General features: G+C 45.4%; 1 protein-coding gene and 2 long non-coding RNA genes across 3 annotated transcripts in view; 1 reads left to right on the top strand and 2 right to left on the bottom strand.

Moving 5' to 3' along the window:
- LOC148755068 (uncharacterized) overlaps positions 1 to 991 on the bottom strand; it is a 3,597-nt gene extending 2,606 nt beyond the window's left edge. The window contains exon 1 of the long non-coding RNA XR_016019194.1: positions 785 to 991. This is a non-coding gene — a long non-coding RNA (uncharacterized LOC148755068). The remainder of the gene's footprint in view (positions 1 to 784) is intronic.
- The window catches only part of ATP12A (ATPase H+/K+ transporting non-gastric alpha2 subunit), a 27,115-nt gene extending 9,404 nt beyond the window's left edge, over positions 1 to 17,711 (top strand). The window contains exons 9-23 of the mRNA XM_019749579.3: positions 663 to 861; positions 998 to 1,107; positions 2,602 to 2,736; positions 5,537 to 5,729; positions 7,608 to 7,783; positions 8,457 to 8,593; positions 10,621 to 10,771; positions 11,631 to 11,799; positions 11,878 to 12,032; positions 13,844 to 13,967; positions 14,085 to 14,230; positions 14,641 to 14,774; positions 14,935 to 15,036; positions 15,445 to 15,536; positions 15,620 to 17,711. Of these exons, the coding sequence (XP_019605138.2) occupies positions 663 to 861; positions 998 to 1,107; positions 2,602 to 2,736; positions 5,537 to 5,729; positions 7,608 to 7,783; positions 8,457 to 8,593; positions 10,621 to 10,771; positions 11,631 to 11,799; positions 11,878 to 12,032; positions 13,844 to 13,967; positions 14,085 to 14,230; positions 14,641 to 14,774; positions 14,935 to 15,036; positions 15,445 to 15,536; positions 15,620 to 15,648 (2,052 nt within the window). The 3' untranslated portion in view covers positions 15,649 to 17,711. The remainder of the gene's footprint in view (positions 1 to 662; positions 862 to 997; positions 1,108 to 2,601; positions 2,737 to 5,536; positions 5,730 to 7,607; positions 7,784 to 8,456; positions 8,594 to 10,620; positions 10,772 to 11,630; positions 11,800 to 11,877; positions 12,033 to 13,843; positions 13,968 to 14,084; positions 14,231 to 14,640; positions 14,775 to 14,934; positions 15,037 to 15,444; positions 15,537 to 15,619) is intronic.
- Positions 15,396 to 25,716, bottom strand: LOC141571084 (uncharacterized). The gene is made up of 3 exons (XR_012495628.2): positions 25,586 to 25,716; positions 24,844 to 25,008; positions 15,396 to 15,530 (listed from the first exon to the last, which is right to left on the bottom strand). It is a non-coding gene; the product is annotated as an uncharacterized LOC141571084 (long non-coding RNA).

Raw genomic sequence — 25,716 nt, 5'->3', positions numbered from 1 at the left:
ATCTTTGCCAGATTTTCTAGAAGCTGAATGCCATCCCCACATTTCCACAGAAAGCAAACCCATTTCCTTGGCAGTTCCTACAACTGAGGAACTCAGGCCCATCATTTACCTTACTTCTTTCTCTTCCTTCTGTAACACAGACACAAAAATTCCTCCCATTTTTCTCTGCAAGACAATTCAGCCCTTTTCTGTGTCTACCCCCTAATTCAGTTTTGAGTCTCCCTTTGTAAGGGCCCATCCAATTCATCCTTAAACACCCCACCTCCCAGTCTCTGCTGTGGGGTGGTCCCTATTACATGGAAAGGTGGCGTCCGTGATCATTGGTCTGCTATTGTCCTGAGCGGAGACAGCAGACGACCTGTTTGAACTCCAGGCCAAAGTTTCCTTTATAATTACACATGAGTATCAGCTGTAGCAACCTTGTCTGGCTTTGTCACCTGTGGGTGCTTCAGGCTCATTTTGTCAAGGGGTGAATGGACAAAAGAAGTGTGCCATATTTAATAAGAGAGGCTTGTGGTATATGGGGCTCGGTAGTGGTCCATCAGCTACTGGGTCAGCTCTGCTGTCTCTGTAACTATAGCTCTATCTTGAAACTAGTCCAGCTCTAGGTGTTTCTATGTTATTGAACCTGCCTCAAAACGACTCCTCTCTCTTCTGTGCAGGTGACTCTGTCGCTGACAGCAAAACGGATGGCCAAGAAGAACTGCCTGGTGAAGAACCTGGAGGCAGTGGAGACGCTCGGCTCCACCTCCATCATTTGCTCAGACAAGACGGGGACTCTTACCCAGAACAGAATGACCGTGGCCCATCTGTGGTTCGACAGTCAGATCTTCATGGCAGACACCAGTGAGGACCATTCAAGTAAGATTCCTGGAGCATTCCGTCTGGACCAAAGCAGTGGACCCAAGTGGTGGGACCCAGCCTAAGGCAGCAGACAGTGTGGTTCCAGAATACGTGCCCTGCACCCCCAGCATCCACTGTGCTTTCTGTTTTCCAGCGCAAACCTTTGATCAAAGCTCTGGAACCTGGGCCTCCTTATCAAAGATAATCACATTGTGTAACCGAGCCGAGTTCAGACCAGGACAGGAAAGTGTCCCCATCATGAAGGTAAACCGTCTGCATTGCCAATCTTAAATCACAGCCAGTCTGAAGTCACCGAAGTGGATTTAATCACTCCAACCAAGCAGAGCTTGTGCTAGGCAGAACAAGTCTTGACTCACAAGACCTGCCGAAGATTTCCTTTTATACTAACGAGCTTTGCGACATCACAGAGATGTCTGCAAGTTCTCAGATTGATCTCGGTCTGTGGAAAATTCTGTCTCATTCTAGAAAGTCAGAGTGCTTTCAAATTACTTTCCTAATGTCTTGATCAGATAAGTAGATACAATCAAAGTTTCTTTATTACATAAATGCCATTCACTGAAGTTTAAAATATAATTGGATGGAAATAGGACTGATCTTAGAACATACTCCTCTCGGCAACAGACGCTATAAGGGGTCCTGGAATATTGGAATATACAATAAACTAACCCTTCCCTCCTTACCTTTCCCCCTCTCTCTCCCTCTTCTTGTTACTCCCAATGAGTCACTGAATCTATGTCTTCCTGACTTTTCTATGTGCCATTTGTTTCCTTCGTTGACCTTTCTTTCTTCTATTTTTTGTTTGCTTTTCTTTATCAGCTCATCAATTTTCTTTTTGATCAATCACTTCTCTGTTAGTATCTTTCAAATCCTTATGTCCAGTTCTAGTTTCTCATCCCAACTCCATGGATCTCCAGCTAGCTGTGTGTTTCCACATGGAGGTTTTGTCCTGTTAGACACTCTACAGATTACACTTGCCACCTTCCACCTGTACCCAACCTGGCTCCAAGTCAAGGTCTTGTCCCAAAGTTTCTACTTGTCTATGACATCACCACGTGGCCCGTCATCTAGGCCCAAACTTCCAGAGTCATTGTTAACTTTCTCCTCACCAAGTCCTATCATTCTTGCTTCAAAATATCTATAATTTTACATTTCTATTATCACCAATAACTTGCATCTAAATAACTGTACCAGCCTCTTTATTGGCGTAACGATTCCAGTTTTCCCTTCCTAAGTCTTTCTTACATGGCACTAATTTTCTTTAAATTCCATGTTAGATGAAATACTTCACCCAACTTTGCCCCCAAACTTTCCTTGCTTCTGTTTTCTGCTTCTCAAGTCTACACCTACACCTGCCTCTCAGGGCCTTCCATGTCCACCGGATAGAAAGAAGTCTTCCACTTCTTGCCTTTGTCCATGGCATTCTAGCTTCCAGAGGGTTTTCTTTAGCTCTTCTCTTGGTTACCCACTACTGTCTTTCAAGATCTAGTTGATAGCCGCTTTTTTTTTCTCCCGGAGCTCTGATTTTTTTGAGCTTTCCTAATGCCAGTAGGTGGCACCACTCACTTTAACACTTTCATTGTGGTTTTAAATTTGTCACAATTGTGTGGCATCATTGTCTTTCCAATTAGATAGTAAACTCAGGTGACATGTTGGTTCATTGAAAATAATCCCAAAAGAACCAGATTATGTGCTGAAAAAATATATATGTATGTGTATTTTATTTTTTCTGATTCTCAGAGAGTTGTGGTTGGAGATGCCTCTGAAACTGCCCTTTTGAAATTCTCAGAGGTGGTTTTGGGTGATGTGATGGAAATTAGAAAAAGAAACCGCAAAGTAGCAGAAATCCCTTTTAACTCGACCAACAAATTCCAGGTGAGTTTTTCTCACAAATGAATCTTTGTTATCCCGAGAATGGCGTTTCTACCGGCGAGTATCCATAGGTTCCTACGGGTTTTGAATGATACTTGACTTAAAAAACAGCCCTCAGAGGTGGAGGGCCTGGGCCTCCGGTCAGGTCAGAACAGGTTTACATGGTGGGATCTCTATTGCAGACACACACACACACACACACCACAGGGTGACTTGCACAAGTGAGGGGCAACAGCCAGAATCTAAAGGGTAAATGAAAGGTGGGGGAAGGAGGAGCTAACATTTACTCAGTCAGTGTCAGGTGCTTTACATGCATTGTCTCATTAATCCTCTCAACAGCCTCTGAGGTCGGACTAGTTAATCCCAATTTATAGATGAGGACACAGGCCCCTGAGTGTGTTGATGTGACCAGACTCACACCAGCATCGAAGTGGCATGACCAGTTTCCACACTTCTGTTTGACTCCTGAGCCCATGCGTTTTCTACCACAGCTCCAAGGCAGAACAGTCTCCCTTGGGTTGTGTGACGGAGCCTTGCCCTTTGCAAAACCGGGAGGAGTCTCAGATGATCAGCCAAGTGGCTTTCCAATTCTGCCTCAAAGGGACCTTTTTTCACTCATTGCTCAAGAAGATAATGGCCGTCCTTGCCTGGTTGTCTTCCCTCCTTTCAGGGGTGGCTGTCAACCAACCACCCCCATCATCCTTGTGTTAGGACAGATGACAGTATAGCCCAGGGTCCTGCTGTCAGCTTTCCCGTAGTCTCCAGAGCTGAGAGTAGGCATTATGATTTGGTCTTTGCATTAACAGTCAGGATATCAGTAGGATACCCATGTTTGTGTGGAGTTTTCTGGTGATTATCCAGCCATTTTGTTTGGATGGAAAAGAACTGTTTGTCGCAAACATCTTTGTGGATAATGGGCCAATAAAGAACTGCAATTAGTCACAGACAGCCTATAAAAATGCGTGATGTCAAATACTAAAGCCAGGAAATCAGATCTCTTGTTCAAAACATAAGTGAAAATGGAATGAGTCATAATTCTAAAATAACAACTAATCACAGCCATTATGTGCACCTTTCTATGTGTATCAAGTCACTTGATTCTCACAACAGCTCTGTAAGGTAGAGTGAGGAGTGAGGTACAGAGCTTTATCACACAGCTGGTAAGGGCTGGAGCCAAGACTCACGCAGACCCAGGAATCCTGTGCTCTTAGGGACTGGGCTGGATGGTCTTGCAGTCCGGAACAAGGTGCAGAGTCCTGCTGGGACTACCCCACTGAGCCCTGAACAAAGAGCTTCAGCTGTTGTGAACTTGGAAGCTCTGTGGGGTGTGGTCAACCGAAGGAAACAAAGTGGAAAGTCCATGTCTTACTGATGCTAAGAGTAGCAATTGCCCAAACTGAGACTTGTCCATGAAGATAATTTCAGTAGTTTACAGCAAATTGGAAACTTAGGACCATATTTTATGAAGTTTTATGTAAAGATGAATGTTTTGTGTAAAAATAAATGTATTCCATTTAAAAGATTATCCTTTGTATCTTACATGGTCAGGGCAGGGTCTCACAGCTGCCTGCCTGAATTCAACCCTAGTTTAGCCACCTGTGTGTGACCTTGCAGGACTCATTTAGCCTTTCTGTACCTCAGTTTCCTGCCTTGTAAAAGGAGGTGTAAGAGTACCCACAGCCTTAGGGCGGTTTCGAGAATAAAATGAGGAGTTGTGTGAGCACTTAGAATAGTACACACTGCATAAGTGTTTATTATTTCTACTTTTTAAATGTTAAAATGATAGTGATAGTAGCTGGGAGGTTTTCAGTTTAGTTTGGTTTGATTTGGTTTGGTTAGTTACTTTTGTCTTTACTTGGCCATAAAAAACATCTGGCAAACCTATGTTTGCCCTCTACTTTTTTTTTTTTAATTGTACTGATGTCTGATATCCCAAAGACTAAGAACTACTGATTTAGAATCAACTGACAGACCCAGAATGGTAGAATTTTTATCTGTAACTTACTCTTTCTCTGCCAAATGCTCCAGCTTCCTGAAGTTCTTTTCAAGGGCTTAGGAGAGTACCTGGTATATGATAAGGGCTACATAAGTCTTAGCCATTTATTATTGTCTATACATTTTTCATACTTGTCCCAAGTATCTTATTAGGATGAGTTTAGAAGCAGAATTATTAGGTCAAAGGGTGTTGGTGTTAAAACTGTGATACCCATTACCTAACTGTCCTCCTGGAAGCCTGGACAAGCCTCCCCATTTCCTTGCATCCCTGCCGTTTTCTGTCACATCCAGACAGCAGAACTGGATCGAGGCGGAGATGAAGAGGCACAGGAAGGCCTGCTGCCCTCACACCTGCCTGAGCTCAGAGCAGCTTTGGTCTGAAAAATTGCTGTTTGCAATAGGGAGGTAGAGGCGGGAGGCGAGACGAGGTCCTTCCAGCCCACAGTCACCCCTGCAGAACTTGTTTAGGCTGGCGGCCACATTCGACCCCCTAAAGCAGCCGGATTCTATTGGAAAGATGAGCTCCACTTAGTTTGGACTGGACCTCAGGGTATCCTGCTGGACCAGGACTAGATGGCTGAGTCTAGACCTCTTGCTTATTTGGCCAGAAATGAAAAGGAGAGAACTCAGCTGTGGAGAGCACCTCTCCTTTGCATTTCAAGGATAAACAGCCCAACGAAAAAAAGGGCTGTTTTTCATCTTGTCATGTTGCTAATTAATAGGCCTGTATAGTTCGGGCCCTTGGTGGTGAAGATGGTATCGTGATTCGATTGCATGCTGTGCTTATACTCACTTCCTTCCCTGCCAGCTCTCCATACATGAGACAGACGACCCCAGTGACAAGCGCTTCCTCCTGGTAATGAAAGGGGCCCCTGAGAAGGTCTTAGAGAAGTGCAGCACCATCATGCTCAATGGTCGGGAGCAGCCTCTGGACAAGAGCATAGCCGAGGCCTTCCACACCGCGTACATGGAGCTGGGCGGCCTGGGCGAGCGCGTGCTGGGTGAGTACTTGGTGGCAGAACCCTTATGTGTCACCTGTGAGGTGCATGGCTGTAAGCCAGGTCAGGACACAAGCTGAGACAGGCTGACCCTCTAGCAGAGTAGCTGTTGCATTCACAGGACTCACAGAATAGCAGGCAGATAAGAAAATAAATACTACATGATAGCAGCGGGGAGGGTAGGGTTGCTGCCAGGTGAGGAAAACCTGGGACGATTCTATGGAAGTCAAACTGGGCCTTGAATGACATTTGAAGGGAGTTGGAGGGAAAAACACAGGCCAAGCCCCAGACGTAGAAGTGGGGGATGTGCGTCATCAGTGAGGCAGTCAGCATGGAGTGCTGCTGCATGGTAGAGGGATGACTTGTTATGGGAGATGGGAGAGGAAAGACAGGTTGGAGGTCCGTCCCCATATGGCGTGCTTGATGTGGCTGAGGTGCTGGGTCAGGGCAGAGACACTGGATGCTTTGCAGCAAGTGAGCTGCTCAGAGTCCATGTTTCTAAAGGCTCATTCTTGGCGGGAGCAGGGAGCAGACAGGGTCTCAGGAGCAGGTGGCTGCCCTCAGTCAGGTGACAGGGTGGGAATTTGATCCAAGGCAATTGGGACGTGAAGGAGGGACTAGATATAAGACTTCTTGGAGGCAGAATTGGGAAGACTTAACAACTGCTTAGGGGAGGAAAGTTAGTTCAAAAAATGTTGAAGTTTTCCACTTAGTGATTAGGGAAAAAATACTATCAGTAAGAGAGACAGGGCTGTTAGAGGTGGAAGGGACAATAGAAATACAACCACTGTGGCAGGAGTGGAACTGTGGTTTGATATCACAGAATATGTCCTGCTGTGAGAATCATGGGTTAACAGAGTGGCACCTCTGAACTACAGAATGGTGAATTCAAGGTAACAAGTTCATGGTCGATGCTAAGGCTCATTAAACATCAGGAAAGTTCTTGCTAGTAGAGGTGGAATCTGTGGAATGTGTGTTTCTAAAGGATATTTGGGTTTGTAAAGTGAGTAAAACCTATAAATGAGAGGATAATGCTTTAAGCATGCTTCAAACAACCCACAGCACCAGGCGATCTTGTCAGGGCAAGGTTGATACCCATCTGCCTAGTCACTCTAGAAACCTCACGTTTGACCTCTCAAAGTCTGGGCTTTACCGAAACGCATAACACAGTGGGCCATGCTGAGAATACAATTGACCTGAGAGCTGATGAAAAAGTCACACGATCTTGGAAGGCCCACCAGACACAGGAACTCCTTCACCTCAGCCAGTGAGAGCCCGACGCCGTCTGAGTAATGAGCGGTTCTGCTCCACTCCTGGGGCCTTTTCTCTCACACTTAATCTTGATTAGAGACTGAGCTTTGTACCATTCCCCTAACTCCCCAGATTCTTTCTCCCATTTGTGCAGTAGCATGTGTTGTTTCATCTGCATGAAATGGCCTTCTCACCCCCTGTCCTCCCAAACTCCTCTCTCAAGAGTCAGCTCCCACGTGACCCCTTCAGTGAAGTCTTTCCCAATTCCCCAGATGGCCAGAGCTTAGCTCCCCTCAGTAACACTGTCCATGCTCTGTTATGCTTATTTCTTTATGTCTCTGTCCCCACACTCAACTGGGCCATATTCAGAAGTAAAGGCTGTCCATACTCGGTCTGTATAGCCCTACAACCTAATGGGCACACAGTGAATTATTTTTGGATGAACTGTGTCTTTGATAAAAACAACATACATTATGGACTTGAAAGAATTAAACAATTCTGGTAGACTCTAAAGTATTGGTGAAAGAGTGAAGAACTGAGAATGTGTCAAAATGTTCTTCCCTTTGTTGTGTCATTTCATAGCCTAGTTTCACTGACCCCCCCGCCCCCCCAAATTCATGCCTTCTCCAGGTTTCTGTCATCTCTACCTGCCAGCAGACGAGTTTCCAGAAACCTACTCATTTGATGTCGACGCCATGAACTTTCCCACGTCCAACCTCTGTTTCGTTGGGCTCTTGTCAATGATTGATCCTCCTCGATCCACTGTCCCAGATGCAGTCACCAAATGCCGGAGCGCAGGGATCAAGGTGAGAGTTATCTTCCTGACTTAGGAAGCCCTTCATTTACTCCATTTATGTTTGTCAGAGGAGGTAGTCAGCATTTAGGGCTCTTCAAGTAAATATCATAATTCCCCTTTTTAAAAAATATCTACTTTCACTATACTAAGATTTCAGTAACTACAATGAAAGCAAAATAATTGTGTCTGTGTGGAATAAACAATAGTAACTGCAGTGAGAAGAAAGCTATCTCCCTTTGCCATGAAATAGCCATATTTTGCCCTAGAGTGTGATTCATGATAAAAGGTTTTATTAATCTTGAAGTCTAGCCTCCATAATCCATTTACCTTCATGATATTGAAACCAAAAACTTCATTCTATTCCCACGTTAATATTAAGACTGTTGAAGTAACATGAGGTTGTCCCGGGTCGCCAGCTACCAGCCCTTTTATAAATACCACCCGTCAAAGGGAAGGGGGTCCCTCTAATGTCAGAGGAGGAAGTGCAGGAAACTTAGGAGCAAGGATAGATCCAGTGGGATCAGCGTGTCCCTGACCTAAAGATCAACAACTATCCATAAGGGCATGCAACAGTCATCATTAAGCATGTTCTACCAGGTGGAGCAGGTGATGCTGAACTGCCCTTACTCTGGCCAGCCAAGGTCCACATTGTCCCTATGCCTTTCTCCTTGTTTGTGTTCTAGGTTATTATGGTTACAGGTGATCATCCAATCACAGCCAAAGCTATTGCCAAGAGTGTGGGTATCATTTCAGCCAACAGTGAGACGGTGGAAGACATTGCAAAACGCCTCAACATCTCTGTGGAGCAAGTTAACAAACGGTAAGGAAGCACAGAACCAACACAGCAGAATTTCAAGTTCTCCTCTGTGGGAGCTGTGCTATTTGGAGCAAATCCCCTTTTCTGCCAAACACTCTATCATGGTGATGCGAGGCTGATTTCCTCCATAATTCATATATTATCTGTTAATTCACCCAAAATTTTATTGAGCACCTAATTCAGTGCCAGGCATTGTATTAATACCACAGAAATTACCCTTTATGTATTCCTTGTATGAAATTTCAAAACCCAATGAAGTAGATCTGAAAACTTAAGATCCTAATTTAGAGTGATAAAGGCTGAAACAAAGAGTTTATATGAAATGACTTGTCATTGATCCAGTCGTATAAGCTAGAATGTTGAGAACCCTTTGGGTTCTGTGCACTGCCCTGGTGTGTATCTCTAGTATTTACCTACTTGATTGCTTCTTAAGGGTAGCTACGTAAACATATGCTTTTTTCTTTGATAGTAAATAGAACGGCAGCATCCTTAGAAAGACTTGGTTTTTCCTGGGGTCAGTTTTTTGCACAATCGATTGTTGAGTACCAGCTGTATACCAGGCACCATGCTAGACACTGGAACTATAGTAGCAAACAGACCAGACCCTGTCCCCACCCTTGGGGAGCTTTCCATCTAGATAGAGGGGCAGAAAAATCAAAACTAATTGTGATGTGATGAGTGCAATGAAGGAGACACACAGGGGACAGAGGAACTGGCAGTGGGAGGAGAGTTAGCTGGACTGCTGATAATTTAAATGATCAAAGACTCCGTGGTCTCAGTGTGAAAATAAATGTCATTGGCTTTATTATACTTTCATGCATAAGAGGGAATCGGGGAAAGACCAGTGAACCTTTTCTAGCTTACCCAAGCATTTATGCCTTTTAGGAATACAGAGCTGTCAGGTAATAATCACCAGGGCAACAAGTTACCAATCTTCATACAAGTTACTACACTGTACAGAAGAGTGGGTGGATACTTTTGTGAATGTTTTCAGTTATCCACTTTATCAGCTTGGCTTCATGATCATATGATAACTAGATTTTTGTAGCTATAGGGGAAACAGAACCACCCTTTCCTTCTTATCTTACTTTTATATACATATATTTTACAAGAACTTAGGAAGACCTGTGGTTTGAGTCAAGTGCTAGAATTCCAATATTTAGCACCAGCAGGAAAAAACAGACCTACAAAAGCTCATAACTTAAAAAAATGTAAAGAAAAGGCTCACGGTGATTTGCAGCTGGAGCGTTTAGGCTGAGATTTGAAGACTGAAATGTGAAGTTTTAGCCAAGAGAAAGCAAGGCAGAAAGACCTGTGAAGGCCTTAGGGCCATGGAAGGTGTGTGGGCTCAGACTGAGCGGTCCAGCGGGCTGGAGGGTGGGGGAGGCCCAACAACACGGGGTGCTCCTGGCCTTGCAGACCAAGTTAGGGATTCTGGGATCTGCTATAAGCGCCGTGGACCACCTCTGAAGAGTTTTAGCAGATCTGAATAATCAATAGTTTCTTGAACCTTCTTTCATAGCAGACAGTAGTGTTCTTCACAGAAAAATCTCAATAAATTTCCTTACATAGCTCATTGCATAGTAGACACTCTATAAATCTGAAATAAACAATAACCAGGAATTGTTATCCATATTTTGGCATAAGCTGAATTCTAGGACCCAAAACATATAAACAGGTGGGTTTTTTTGTTTGTTTGTTTTTAACCCTCCTTTTACTTGGTAAGTAAAGCTTTGCCCAGGAAATACCACTTCTCACCCATTCCTGTCAAGAAAAAACTCATTGGCTTACTCCTATGGTTTGTTGTGTGATAACAGGAAATGGCCTTTTTTAGCCTTAGCTTACTGTCTTGAAATGGAGTCCAAAGTGTCCCCAGTACTCGTAACCCTGTCATCCCACTAGAGTATTGGGTTTCAAGGACATTGGGTTCCCGGTAAAGTTGGAAGAAGCTTCAGCCACGCCTTTCCCAGAACAGGGTTCCAGCCCAAGGCCTGACCTTTGGCCTCAACCAGTTCTTTCTGGCCTTCTAGGGACGCTAAAGCCGCAGTGGTGACCGGCATGGAGCTAAAGGACATGAGTGCGGAACAGCTGGACGAGGTCTTAACCAGCTACCAGGAGATCGTCTTTGCCCGGACGTCCCCCCAGCAGAAGCTGATCATCGTGGAGGGCTGCCAGAGGCAGGTGGGTGGGCAACAGTACCTAGAGGACCTCCCAGTCCCTGCCTGTCCCACAGGGAAATGCAGGGCTGAGATTCGGCTCCCAGATCAAGGCCGTGGTGCTTTTCAACCTCTCAAGACAGTTTCTTGCCCCTCCTTCCTCGTCATCTGACATCTCCACCTTTCGGAGGCTGACCCTCTGCCCTCCTGTCACCCACCCACCTCATGCAGCTGCACACTCCTGAAGGATTTTCTGACTGTGAAGCATCTGGTACTGTGATAGGTGTGGGTATAGAAAGATTTAAAATGTAACAAAAAGAACAAAAATGTAAAGACATAAGATAGAAAATATGCAGTTATCCCTCAGTATCTGCAGAGGATTGGTTCCAGGACCCCCCTGTCTCCACTCCAATACCAAAATCCACAATGCTCAAATCTCTTATATAAACTGGAGTAGTATTTGCATATAACCTACATTTGCATAGAGGACAGCAGCCCATGTCCACACATCACTTCATTTGCATGGAGTCAGCATAGTGCTCAGCACTTGGCAAATTCAAGTTTCACTTTTTTGAACTTTCTATTTTTTTTTTTTTTGGTTCCTGAATACTTTTGATCTGCAGTTGGTTGAATCTGTGGATGGGAAACCTGTGGATATGAAAGTCCAACGGTTTTCTTCTCGTCTGCCACACACACTGGTTTTAGTTATTTGAATGCATCTTGTTTGGAGCTCATTGTTCTTTATCTTTTCCCCAAACCCAATATGGACCCTTCTTCTCTATCCAGTCGTCCTCACATCCTCCAGATGAAAGGGAGACGGTGTTCTTGACCAACCTGTGACCTGTAGTCCTGCTCACTCCCATTTTCTCACTGTGTCCCCACAGGATGCAGTTGTCGCTGTGACGGGGGACGGAGTGAATGACTCTCCGGCTCTAAAGAAGGCAGATATTGGGATTGCCATGGGGATAGCGGGATCGGATGCTGCCAAAAATGCAGCTGACATGGTCTTGCTGGATGACAACTTCGCATCCATAGTCACAGGAGTAGAGGAAGGTGCGTGGTCTTCCTCCAAGAACTGGGGTCACCTTGGGGACCAAAACCAGTCCTATAAGGAGAAACATCTTTGCCTAGGTCGCCTGATCTTTGACAACCTCAAGAAGACCATCGCCTACACCCTGACCAAGAACATCGCTGAGCTATGCCCCTTCCTGATCTACATCATCATTGGGGTACCCCTGCCCATTGGCACCATCACAATCCTATTCATCGACTTGGGCACAGACATTGTAAGTAGCACTAAAGGGACCAGGGTTCGATAACCACCCCAGGTGACAAAAATTTCAAAGTCATTTCCTTCAAGGGCAAGGAGTTGGACTAAATCAGTGCTCAAACTTCAATATGATGGGCCCTGACATTCTGCATTTCTAATGAGCTCTTACATGATGCCAAGTCCACTGGGCCACCAACCACACTTCAAAGCAAAGAACTAGGGCTGGCCCGGTGGCTCAGGTGGTTGGAGCGTAGTACTCCTAACATCAAGGTTGCAGGTCCAATTCCCACCTGGGACACTGAACTGCACCCTCTACAGCTAAGATTATGAACAACAGCTCTCCCTGGAGCTGGGCTGCCCGTGAGCAGCGGAGGTTGGTGTGAGCTGCTGGGGGCTGGTGCTACAGCGGGCTTTGTGCGGCCATGGGTTACTGTGTGCTGCCATGAGTGGCCAGCAGCCCGCGTGAGTGGCTGGCAGCTGTCGTGAGCTGCCGCGTGCTACCGTGTGCTGCCATGAGTGGCCAGCAGCCATCACAAGTGGCCAGCAGCCATCGTGAACGGCTGGCAGCCAGCGAGAGCTGCTGTGAGCTGCTATGACCATCCAACTGGCAATTGGCGACCGACTGCCTCAGCCAGGGGAGCATAAGACTCATAATACCAGCATGGGCCAGGGAGCTGTGTCCTACACAACTAGACTGAGAAACAACGGCTTGAACTGGAGTTGGTGGGGGAGGGGTGGAAGAAGGAGGGGGGATAAAAAGCAAAGAACTAGGGAGATCTATCAAAGGCGAGGAAATTAAAAGCACTTCAAGACATGAGTTCTTCACCCTCCTGGCAAAGTACACCATTGGTCAGGTTCAGCTCACATGCCTCCCTTCTTTTTTGAGAAGATGCAGCTGTCACCAGGATAGTCCCTTGTGCCACCAGGGGCTCAGTTGCTAAAGTGATAACCCACAGCCTCCCCTTTTACTTTTAAAAGGATCTGTGATCTGGAAGCCCCTCGCGTCAACACGGTAAGAAGCTGCAGTTATAAAGCCTCATGTTGACCTACAATGATGTCACCTAAACCCTCCCCTCTGCTCCTCGCACCTATGTCAGAAAGTTTTGTGACAGTTTTTCACTGCCCTGACTTACACAGGCAAAAGGGAGCAGCCTAAACTCAGTGAGGAGAATGGCCCTGCAAATTGCCGCCTCCCTCTCTTGCCTTATACAACATCAAGGTGACCTCCACGCTGCAGAGAGACTGGAGGTAGCTTTACCTTACAGGAGAAATAAGAGCCCCAAAGTTTACGGTCAGATCGTTTCCAGGCCCTTTAAATTTGCTCATTTTTCTCCACTGCATGGTTCTTCAAGTGTGGTTCAGGCATCACCTGGGAACTTGTTAGAAATGCAGAGTCTCTGGCCTCAGCTCAGACCTTGTGAATCAGAGAGTCTGGAGGGGGAAGGGGCTGCAATCTATCTTTTAACAGGCTCTCCAGTTGGGAGGACCTGAGAGAGAACCACTGTGATCCAGTGGCATGCCTAAAGTGGGAGGGATTGGTAGGAGAAGTCCGCCCCAGAGGTAAAGTGGCTTATAACTCGCATCATTGTGTAGAACTGCCAGCACGTGCTGATGAAAAGCAGGTTGATTTTTAAAGCTGACTGTTCTTAAATTCTCTGCAGGGAATGCACCCTGCTTGCCTGCACCCTGGATAGACCAGACCCATAACACACCACTGCCATCCATGACCCCACCCCCATTTGAGACCCCTGACTGCGCCCCTGTTATCATCCTGTGGGTAGAGCACAGTTTCAAGGGTGGACTTCATGGACTCTGCCCCCCATCTAGGTTCCCTCCATTGCCTTGGCTTATGAGAAAGCTGAAAGTGACATCATGAACAGGAAGCCTCGTCACAAGAAGCAGGACCGGCTGGTGAACAAGCCACTCGCTCTGTACTCTTACCTGCACATCGGTACGCTTCCTACCTGTCAGTCAGAAACTGGGTTTTCCCTTGTGGGGTGGGGGTTGGGTGGGAGAAGGAACAGAAGGACAATGAGGGCAGGGCCGTGCTGACCTCCTATTCTCCTAGGCCTCATGCAGTCCCTGGGAGCTTTCCTTGTGTACTTTACCGTGTATGCACAGGAGGGCTTCAGACCCAGTACTCTCATGAACCTCCGGGTGCAATGGGAGCAGGACTCTGTGAATGACTTGGAAGACAGCTACGGACAAGAATGGGTAAGGAGGGACTCTGCCTTCAACATTCTCTCACTCCCCTGCCCGAGCTGACATGAGCTTGTTTCCCTGGACGGCCTTAATGACCCAGAGAAAGTGAAGGTTATCTCAGTGAACAGGGCTAGTGGGCCCCTGGGTGATATTAGTTTGGCCTAGAGGTCACTTTTTTAAGGGAGAGTAACCAGTCCAACAATGCCCCTAGTTGGTTGGGCCAAATCAATAAAGTTAGCATCTTTTCCTACTCACCTGGTTAAAGAAGAAAAACAATGTTTCTTTCTTTCTAAACACAAGACGGTGAATCCGTCAATCTCAGAGAGGTGGGGAAAGATAGTAGAGCTTCTCAGAACTGCATGGAAATCTCCCTGCAGTCATCCCCTGCACGGTCTCATTGTCTCCTTTCTGTCCACTGGCAGACACGTTACCAGAGGAAATACCTAGAATGGACGGGCTACACAGCTTTCTTCGTGGGCATCATGGTCCAGCAAATAGCAGATCTGATCATCAGGAAAACCCGGAGGAATTCCATCTTCCAGCAGGGTCTCTTCAGGTACTGCCCGCATCCAACCTCATGGGTCTTACTGGGCCTCCATTGCCCCAGTGACAAGGGCCCCACCTATACCACTTGAGCCACCGACTTTCCTGGATGCAGGGTATGTCGCCCTGAGCCATGGGAACAGAGGATCTTTATGCTTTCATGTTTCTTGCAGAAATAAGGTCATCTGGGTGGGGATTGCCTCACAAATTATCATCGCCCTCATCCTCTCCTGTGGCCTCGGAAGTATCACAGCCCTGAATTTCACCATGCTCCGGTGAGTTCCTTCAACAGTGGGGAGGAAAGGGCCAGCCTTGCTGCGAGCTGTCACAGTCAAATAAACATTAAGTCTTTCAGAAGAGGAAAAACGAGTCAGTTCTCTATTAGTTCGAGGCTTCAACCTGCTAGATTTCCCCGGAAGAGGAAATGGGTTTCCCACACCTCACCATCCCATCTCGACCCTCATCCAACAGGCACCTCAAAGGCAGATGTTCCTTCTAGTGGTCACAACCCAGGTTAAATAAGCTTTCCAGCTTTATGTTGTGTGACCCAGTGGACCTGTTGTTCTTTCCAGTGAGGCAGGGACATGAATCGGAGCAGGGGGAGGCAGGGGGGGCTCTGCTGCTTGGTGGGGTCTGGGCCCTCCCTTGGATGCGTTCGGGCTCACCTTCCCCTCTGCTTCCAGGCCTCAGTACTGGTTTGTGGCTGTGCCGCACGCCATTCTCATCTGGGTGTATGACGAGATGCGGAAACTCTTCATCAGACTTTACCCTGGAAGTAAGTGTAGGGTGATCTTTGAGACCCTGCTTATCCACTTTGACAAGCTGCCCATTTCTAACTTACTTTTTCTACCTCTGCAGGCTGGTGGGATAAGAACATGTATTATTAAGACCACCTCACTTCCCAAGCCTCCCACCAGAGGAACTGGGGACTTCCTCTCCATTGTGTGGCCGCTTGCCCAGACTGACGTCACTGCAGCAGGTGTCATCAGAATGCACGTGGGAGAAGGAGGAAGACCATGTGAAAGACACTCCCAGATGTTTTGTACTTTAGAGCAGATATTTAACTGTGTATATATAATTTTCATCTCTATGTCTATCTCCTTATTTTAAAAGATGTGAATTTCCAGGTAACGGTGTAGGGAAGAATGACGTGTTTATATGCACATAGAGCTCACTCATGTGAAATAGTCTTGGGTAATCCAGACATCTGCTGGGGTCTCCCTGCTCCATAAGCCCTAGATAGGAATGTTCTGACCTGCATTCACCCTGTTAAAAGTCCAGCGACCTCCCAAAGATTTCTGTGAATTCCCCGAGAACTTATATTTTCATAGTTACTTTGCTCAGAAAAGGCTGGTTCAGCTAACAGTTTGCAAGAGATGGAAGTGACATCAAGGCAACATGGCCAACCTGTTTTGACTCTGAGATCCTTCTTCAAGGTCTTCAGCTACCTGGCTATACTTCCTCACCCATCCTTTGTGCCCTCCCTCTTCCAGGGGGACTCCCTCCCTCCCACACTGCCTTCCACCCCCACCACCAACTCCTCCAAAAGGGATCTCCAAGTCCATCTTGCATGTCCTGCTCCAGTTGCTCCCCTGACCCAAAGAGGTTTTCATCTCCTAGGATACAACCTCAGTACAGAACTGTTGTGGTTTAAAGCAGTAATATTTATTTCTTGTCAAACACTCACAAAGCACTCTCCAGAACTCATTTTACGTCCATCATGTTTCCTGCCTTGACTTAGGTTGGTTCATGTGTGACACACACACGTTGACAGCCCCAGAGAGGCCTCATTTTTAAGTAAAAGGTGTTTTATAAAACCAGGTCTTGTGGTGTTCTAATTAATTTGAGATTTTCTAGAGTGTAGAGCGTAGGTCACACGTGCACACAAATGAGATGATTTCAATTCTGTTTCCTTTTGTAATTTACTTTTCTATGGATGGTCTGAAAATAGAGGATTTTCCTTCTGAACTCTGCCCTCACCAGCATCCCCGCCCTGTACACCACCGGTTCTCTGATGGGACCACACTTTTAAGTCGGGATTTCTATGGGAGGATACAGCTTTTATCAGCAGCACCCCAGGGAGACTAGTGTTCAGAGCCTTTCCATCAACAACACACCAGCACAAACTGAACGGACCGAGCTTGAAAATTACGTTTGGTTAACCATTTTCCATTTAGACACAAACATTCTGCTGCTGGCGGATCGAGGGCAATATCTCCCAACAGGAAATGGGGGACTTAGAGCCACGGTTCTCTACCTTCTTAGGGATCACATTTAGAAGTATGAAAGAAGCCAGGGGTGCATCATTGCAACTGTAAATAGATACTGTGCAGTGTGTATTGCACGTGAATATTTCAGTTTAAAAAAATGCTGCTATCCTCGTGTTTTTTATCTGTCTTTTCAGCCTCAATTATCATAGTTATCCCTGGACTAATCTCATCTCAGTAGTTCCAGTGAACTGGAAACCCTCCTGGGCAGCATCACCATGGCCTCATTCCAGCCTCAACAAGGCTGGAATTCCCTCTAAACTTCAACTAGAACGGATCTGTGCTCATCCTTTTTCCTGCCAGGCTGTCTGAGTGCTCCTGCCCATGACGGTGGAAGGCTCTTGGCCCTGCCAGAGGTTTCACCTGGGATTGGATTCAGTTTGAAAAGAGTTAAATTTGAAATGGAAGTCTCTTCACAGCAGGAACCCCGTCTGCAGACTTTCATACTGTACATACCTACTCTTGCAAAAAGCAGACACTCAAATGTTTGTAAAAATGAACAAATGACTAAGGAATCCCAGACATGAGATGTGCATACCAAGTCGCTTCATTAGTTTGTAAACAGCAAAAGGCAATCAAGTCCCACATCAGAGGTGTTTTTTTGGAGGGACTACTTCAGGGACCCACTAAGGCCTAGATACTTTTTAGAAGAATAACAAGAGTTAATTTAAATCTAATTGGTGTGGCAGAGTAACTCAGAGATAAAGATGAGGCTGGATTTACAGTCTTTTTTTGTTGTTGAAACAATCTATGTTTTATTCTGATTATAAAATTGCACATTATTTAATAAAATTTGAAATTTTGAAGGGTAAAAAGAAAATTAAAATCACCCTGAATCTCATTACCTAGTAATAAACCTAAATGAAAGAGTAGTTATTTCATTGGGGTTTTCTATGCATATATTTATTTTTAGGCAAAATTGAAATATAAAGTTTTCCATTCTGCCTTTTTATTTAACATTGAAGATGTGATTTTAATGACTACACAGTATTCTACATTGAGAGTGTTTTAACCATATCCCCAGTTTTAGATGGTTCATTTATTTTCTACTATTCCTCCTTCCCCCACCCTTCTTCCGCCTCCCCCCCACTCCAGTTCAAGCCATTGTTTCTCAGTCTAGTTGTGTAGGATCCAGCTCCCTGGCCCATGCTGGTATTATGAGCCTTGCACTACCCCCTAGCTGAGGCAGTCGGTCACCAGTCATCGGTCGGCCGTTCACAGCAGGTCAAGGCCGCTCACGGCAGCTCACGGCAGCTCTTGCCAGCTGCCGGCTGCTCACGATGGCTGCCAGTCACTCACACTGGCCATCTTTTTTCTTTTTTTAAAGGTTGTATCTTGTCAATAAATCTTCTACATCTCTGATTGCTCTATAATAAATTCCTCAAAATGGAATTAGGGATTAAGAGCATTTTTAAAGTATTCTGGATACATGTTGCCAAACTTATTTTCAGATAAAGCTGCACCATTTACCATTCCCACCAGCAACCATAAAGTGACGTTACCTTGTCTGTAATTAAGATAGGAAAGATTCTAATTCATTCAACAAAGACATATGGGGTGCCCACGGTGCACTGAGAATACAGCAAGGAATGAGACAGACTCGGGCTGGCTCTTCAGCAGAAGGGCAGAGAAGATACAAATTCTGATCAGGGTTCTAAACACATAATGAGGCTTAGATAGTGAGTTCTAGGATGGGGAGCCTACTTCAAACAGGGTGGTCCGGGAAGTCCTTTTCGAGGAGGTGAATGAGAAGGAGCAGCCAGCCACAGTCAAGAGTGGAGAGCCCAGGAGGAGGGGACAGGCATGCAAACACTCTGAGGACAGTGTGTGGTAGGCATATGGACAGCACCCGGAAAACCGCTTCCTCAGGCAGGGGGAGAAACAGGCAAGGGTCCTGTCAGCTTGGGTCTCACAGTCCAAGTGAAGGAAGTTGGGATTCATCACCAGTACAATGTCGAATCATTGAACACTATTGATAAGGCAGTGACTTGGTCCAGGCAACGTGGTAAGATCACTTCAGATTCTGTGTAGAGGATAGAGGGGCAGCCAGGAAGAGTGGACATGAGGAGATAGTTAGGAGGCAAGGTAAGCTGTGACTTAGACTAGGCAGGTGGTGACAGTTATGAGATTAGCGTGCGAAGCACTTGGCTTGTGACAGTGTATATGTGTGTGCACCTTTACCTGGATAAACAGACTCCCCTGGAGACCTTTGTAAGGGGGGTTACCTGCAGAGATACAAATGAGGATGTGTTCAAATCAGCCCTAGGGGAAAGGCCATCACCTTCCCTGACAGATGACATTACTATCAAAATGGGGAAAGAAAAGATACTGAGGCAAGGACTTCTTCTCAGGAGACTTAAAATAGAATACGATATCTGTCTGAATGTACACAGGCTGGTTCCTTCTGGTTCTACATTTTTGAAGATTGTCACATTCCACATTCATTCATTTGGCCATCATTCCACTAGTAGAGTTTCTGGACAGAAAAGAGGCCACATGTTAAACCTAACAAACTCAGGAACATGAAAATAACCACCTAAGATAGCGTGAACATAAAAAAATTCATAACTAAGGTGGGCCATGGCGGGAAGTCACATCTTTAGCGTGAAGCTTTCTTCATAGTCAATCTTCACCTTAAGTGAGCCTGTCTATTGTCTCTTTGCAACTAAGATGACATCCTTGGAATGTCAGTCATCCCTTTTTGCGGACCAGAGTAGGAAACTAGAGAATCCCTCATTATTACTCTTGTCTCCTGATTACCATCTCTATGTGCCATAAAACGTGAACTATTAACTGTCCTGTACCCACCTATGTGAAAGTACCTGTGTCTCCAATTTACTTTTATCCAGTCCCAGAGATTTCCTCGCTTTGCTTTCTCCCACTCCCTTAATTTACCACCACTGGATTTCATGTAACCCTCCTCCGTTGATTCTATGTATAAAATAAGCTGCAAACCACCATTTTGCAGAGCATTTTTTCAATCCGTTGAGATTGTGCTTCCAGGCAATTGTTGTCAGTTTGGCTCAAATAAACTCTTATAAGGTTTCTCTTAGGCTGGATATTTTTTCGTTGACAAGCTTAATGTCTTTTAACAAGACAATAACAATAACTGATATTCATTAAATACCTATTATGTCTTGGGCACTGTGATAACCTAAAAGCATCTCATAAATACTCATGTGAAAAATAATGCAAATGGAACCACTTTAAAATGGAGTTGGAGCTGCCATCCCAGAGGAACCACCTTACACATCTTACTTCCCAAACTCTTTCAATGTTTAAACTGGGCAAAATTACCTTTGGGCTGGGCCTGAAGTAGTACTGTATCCCAAACAACTGTTTGCAAAGCTAACAGGAAAGCAGACAGTCAGAGTACTGGACTGAGAATGAAAGACATTATTTAGAATTAGCAATACCATGTATAGTTAGAGAATAACTGAGCTTATTTGTGTCTGTAGAAATTCCTTCCTTGACTTATTAACACCAATAGAAATGCCTTCTTTCTATTCATGTCATTAATCCCTTTCACTTTCTTATAAAAATCCCTTGCCTTCACCCCTCATCAGGGCACCATTTGGGTTTCTGCCTGAATCAGCAGTTCCCACATAGGTATTCTTTGGGATCTCAAGTAAATGTGTGTTGCTTCTGACGTTCCCTTTAATTTTAGGTGAATGCTCACAACCCCATTAGTTAGTAACCTCAGTCTTGCATTACAAATAGAGAAACAGAGGCTTAGAGGTCAAGTGACTTGCTCAGCACTGTTGATTTCTCCTCCACTAGGTGGCTCAACTTTAGAATCTGTAAGGTGGTATGGGGAGAATTTGTGCTTCCATGGAAAACTACATGCTGTCCAGGGCACACCCTTTCCAGCTCTAAGGGTGAGAACAGACAGCAATTCAGCGTATTCCTTGTCTACGGATATGCAAATGATCCTGTCTGGTGAGGGACTGATCCTCCTTCCTCCAGAAAAGCCAGTTCTGCTCCCTTTGCACAATCATGGAACATTCCTTAACTCCTGATAAATGTGTGCTGCTTTGCTCCTTTGAACCCATTCCAACAACTGCCTAGTTCCCTCACCTAAGTGAGCTAAATAAATTCTTTAACATTTGTTCATTTTGTATCTGTAGGAGAGTCATGATTTTACCTTTTCTTTGAAAATTATCCATTCACAATGAAAAGGAGAAGAAACCCACTATTCACTCCTTTCAGGGGCACTCAGCCTTGGCACAGTTAGACATCGGCCAAGTCCAGCTGCTCATGAGTGAGAAACTGCGCTACTGACCCCCCGCTCCTCTTGCCCAGCCAGCCACCCGTCCCCAAAGGCCTATCTTCTGGTTCTCACTTTTGTTTCATTGATGCTCCAATGGATAAAGAAGATGTGGTATATAATACAAATGGAGCTGAGATAGGAAAGTCATAGGCAGTTAGGGACAGGGCCGTGGTAGAGGGCATCCAGGCCCCGACCAACAGTCTCAAAGTGAGATGAGAAAATCATGGGCAGTCAGGCACATGCGGCGGAGGACCTCAAGGCCAAAGAGAACAGTAGCTGACAGAAAAGAAATGTAGAGAAGGAACCTACATGGGAGGGGCTACCCCATCAGACTGCAAAGGCAGCCAAAACAACAGCCCAGGTACGGGGGTGGGGGGTGGGGTGGGGGGTGAGTGTGTGTGCTCCTGGTGAACAACTTAAAGATTAGAGGCTCAAGGACATATAGTCTCCCGCACAGCTTAGCCTGAGGGGCATTCCATTTGGATCCCTCCTCTCTTTGGAGAGCTTTACTCTTGTGCTTTTAACTTTCGCAATAAAATTGTATACTGCTTCAATTTACCTCTCCGAGTCCGTGTTCTCATTCTTTGAGTACATGAGACCATGAATTCCGGGCACCAGACACCAGAATCCTATATCAGAGCCATGTGCATATATGTGGTATATATACAAATGGTATATACACACATGTACATTGCACAGGCACACAGAATTAACTATGAGTCACAGAGCCAGGAATCAGACCCAATCAGTGACTCCAAAGTCTGTGCTCTTACCACTGTATGATATTATCTGTCATGAAATCCAAAAGCTATTTATTTCAGTCTCTTCCACTTGAAGAGAGCACACTCTCCAAGAAGACTTTCCATTGTGATTTTTATGTTACGGGAGTCTGGGAGTCTTGGTTCTTCTTGCCGACACAGTGAAGAATCAAAGGTCAGCAAGCTGATTAATACGCAAGCAGGGTTTATTAGTGATACATTCTCAGGGAAGAGAACAGGCCTAGCCGAGGTGGGAGAGGGGGACCTAGGCCCCAGTCCCCTTGTCCTGACCGAGGACTTAAGGTTTGCTGGGTGGGGTAAGGAAGTTACATATTGATTTGGTGGGAAAAGTGGTGCAGCTCTTCCTAAGATGGGTGGAGGTCTGTTGACCCAGATCCTCATCTTGCTCCAGACCCCCTCTTGTCATCTATTATTGTAAAAACAGATACGTGGCTGGAGGCAGTTAATCAAAGCTATTTATGGGCTTTTTCTGTAGGTACTGTGGACTCCCTCCCACTCCTCCTCCTTCTCTTACATTTTCTAACTTCTACCTACCATACATATGAACATTAAAAAGAAAACCTCGGGCCGGCCCGGTGGCTCAGGTGGTTGGAGTGCCATGCTCCTAACGCAGATCCTACACAACTAGACTGAGAAACACTGGCTTGAACCGGAGTGGGGTTGGAGGGATGCGGAAGAAAGGGGGGGGAAAAAGAAAACCTTGAAAGTATTTGAACGGTCTTCTGCAATTTTGAAAATTCCATTTAGTTTGATAGCATCCATGGGAATTAAATGGGGGAAATAGACTTACTACTACTATACTTGCATTTTGTAGGAAGGAACACGGAGGCTCTGACAAGTGAGGTCTGGATTATAAAGCACAGCAGCCAGACCTTACCAGGATCCCTCATGCTTCCTCTGGACCAACCTCTGAAAGCTGATTTTGGGTTCAACTAAAGAGCAGAGCTGGCGAAATTATAAATTAGTAGACAGTTAATTTTCCATGTCTCACTCACACAGTGTGAATGCTGATGCAGTCTGGCTATGGGATTTTAGAAAACAGAGTGTAATGAGTAGGCTGCCACCCACCGTTTCCATCACACTATTCATCTTTACAAGTGTAAAAGGCTGCCCAGGCCACAGCCCCAGATTCTTTCCACTCATTAACATCTTCAGGAACATGGGAGGTCAAAGTGCACTTAAAATGGCATGAATACCTCATACTTGTTAACAGTGGACTGTTTACAAAGCCCTTTCACACTCCTCATGATAAACCTGACAAATGATCTAGGAACTTTACAGATGAGGCAAGTACATCCTAAATAGATGGATTTGCCTAAGTGATGATACAGGGGCATTGTAATGGTGGCACTAAATCTTCTATTTTGAGATTTAGATCTCTGGTATAATTTGAATTAACAAGTGTAATTTAGTTTGGGACTTTTCAAAAGCTTTCTTCTCTTTCTTTGCTTCCTTTCTGCTAAATGTTAATGATTTTCCTTCCTATACATTTGAGCCAGGATAGTTAACATGTTGTTAGGCAGACAGGAAGGTCCCTGGTGGAATAAACAAAAGACAGCCATATCCTAAAACTTGAGATAGCTTATTCCACTCCAGGACAAAATGTAACTGCGACTTGAGACTAATAAATTGTCTCATAAATCCCTTTTGACCTAACAAATGGAGTAGATCTGAGCGATAGGAATGGGTTATTTTGCTAATCCCTTCAGGATGGACAAACAGAGCAAACCTGATAGATGAATTCCATGAGAAGGCGCTAGCTCCCCTTCCCCAAACAGGCAAGGGAAGATACAAAAGTAAGAGCTTTTGCCTTAGTCAGGAAGCATTCAATTCGGGAACCCCTTCCCACTTGGGAGCTGTAACCCTTTGCTTTTAATAAAATATCCTCTTTTTCAACTGATACAGGAGAGTTAGCATATCCCTAGGTAGACAGGGAGGTCCCTGGTGGAATAAACAAAGACAGTCATATCCTAAAACTTCAGGTTTTGAAATCACTCCTTCACTCTAGGACATAATGTAACAAGGCCTTGAGGTTAATCATAAAATTCATTTTGGCCTGACAAACAGAGGTGATCTAATAGACATGAGTGGGTTACTTTGCTAATTCCTTTAGGATGAGCAAGCAGAACTGATGGGGAAACTGACCTTAAAATGGTTTCCTGCCACGTGGAACTGACTTAAAATGGTAGCCCGAGTGGAGAGAGAGGTCCCCAGCCTAAGTAAGCCCCAGCTCATTCCGCATAACCCCCTCCAAGCCACACCTTGAACCAATCACCAGATTACACCTACCCCTTCCCCACTCAAGAAAGTCCCCAACCCATAAAAACCTGCTCAAAACCTTGCTAGGGGCTCAGTCTTTTGGGAAGGATCCGCTTAGCCCGCTGGCGTAATAAAGCTGACTCTCCTAAGTCTCTGAGTGACGCTTGGGTTCTTTCCGGTCTTGGATTTTGCAACAGAACAAACCTGGTGGACAAATTTCATTAGAAGGCGCCAGTTCCCGTCTTCAAACAAGTTCCCTTCTTCAAACAGCTCCCCTTCCCAAGCAGGCAAGGGAAGGTATAAAAGTAAGACCTTTTGCCTCAGTCATGGGGCACCCCCCATTCAGGAACCCCTCCCACTCGGGAGCTGAAACCTCTTCTCCTGCCTCTAAAACTTTTTGCCTCTCCCTGGTCCGTGTTTCCATTCTTTGGCTTCACAACACATGATCCTGGCCCACACCCAGAAACTGCTAGCAGATCCAACACCACCTACGTCACAATTCCTCACCTCTCCTTGGTCCGTACTTCCATTCTTTGGTTTCACGAAACACGGTCCCAGCACTTACTATGTAGACCAGCTTCAATGTTTCCATTTACTTCAGCCCAGTGCTGCCCCGTGACTTGGGAAAGGTTTTGCATCTGTGTGGGATCCACTTCTGGCTCCAACTTAAATCTATATAACATATGCAAAGGTTGCAACAACCAGCTTAACTACGCCTTCCCCCACCCCACCCCAACAGACAAAGCCCAACTCAATAGAAAATTCCACTACAGGTGGAAGCAATTTACATCCTGGTTAGAAAATATGAAGCTTGAGACTAAACAAAGACTTGGGGCAGTAGTTTCCAGCAGACTCTGTCCAACTGACCGTCATCTTTAATAAATCTTCCTCCTATATTTTTACCTGACTCGTGAATTCTTTCACGACCCACAATTGAGCAGCCACAACACTAAAGTCACACAGACAATCAGTGACAGAATTTACCTGAGTTTATCTGCCTCATGTTACAGAGTATATTTTATGACACCACCTTTAAAGATGAACAGATTGAAACAGAAACTGAGCAGGGTGGGAGTCAATGAGCTTCCATCTTTGTTCACAGATCCTGTTGTGTGTCAGGCTACGCCATGGGAGCCATCTGCATGCATTATCTCAGTGAGCCCTGAGAGCAGCTCTGCGAGGCAGGGACTATTATCATGCCCATTTTGCAGATGAGGAAAAAGAGGGTCAGAAAGGTAACATTACTTACTCCAATGTGACGTAGGTACGAAGTGTCCATAGAGCCAAGTTTGTCCAACCTAAGCCTTTCTACTTCACTGCCCTGTCTCTGTGGTACGCAGGACCACGTCCCTCATTTACTTGGTAAGCATTATCCTCAGT

Source organism: Rhinolophus sinicus, chromosome 16, assembly GCF_057876585.1.
Source record: "Rhinolophus sinicus isolate RSI-liver-muscle chromosome 16, RSI-T2T, whole genome shotgun sequence".
In the NCBI taxonomy this organism is placed as follows: Eukaryota; Metazoa; Chordata; class Mammalia; order Chiroptera; family Rhinolophidae; genus Rhinolophus; species Rhinolophus sinicus.
This window is presented reverse-complemented; position numbering and strand designations above follow the sequence as displayed.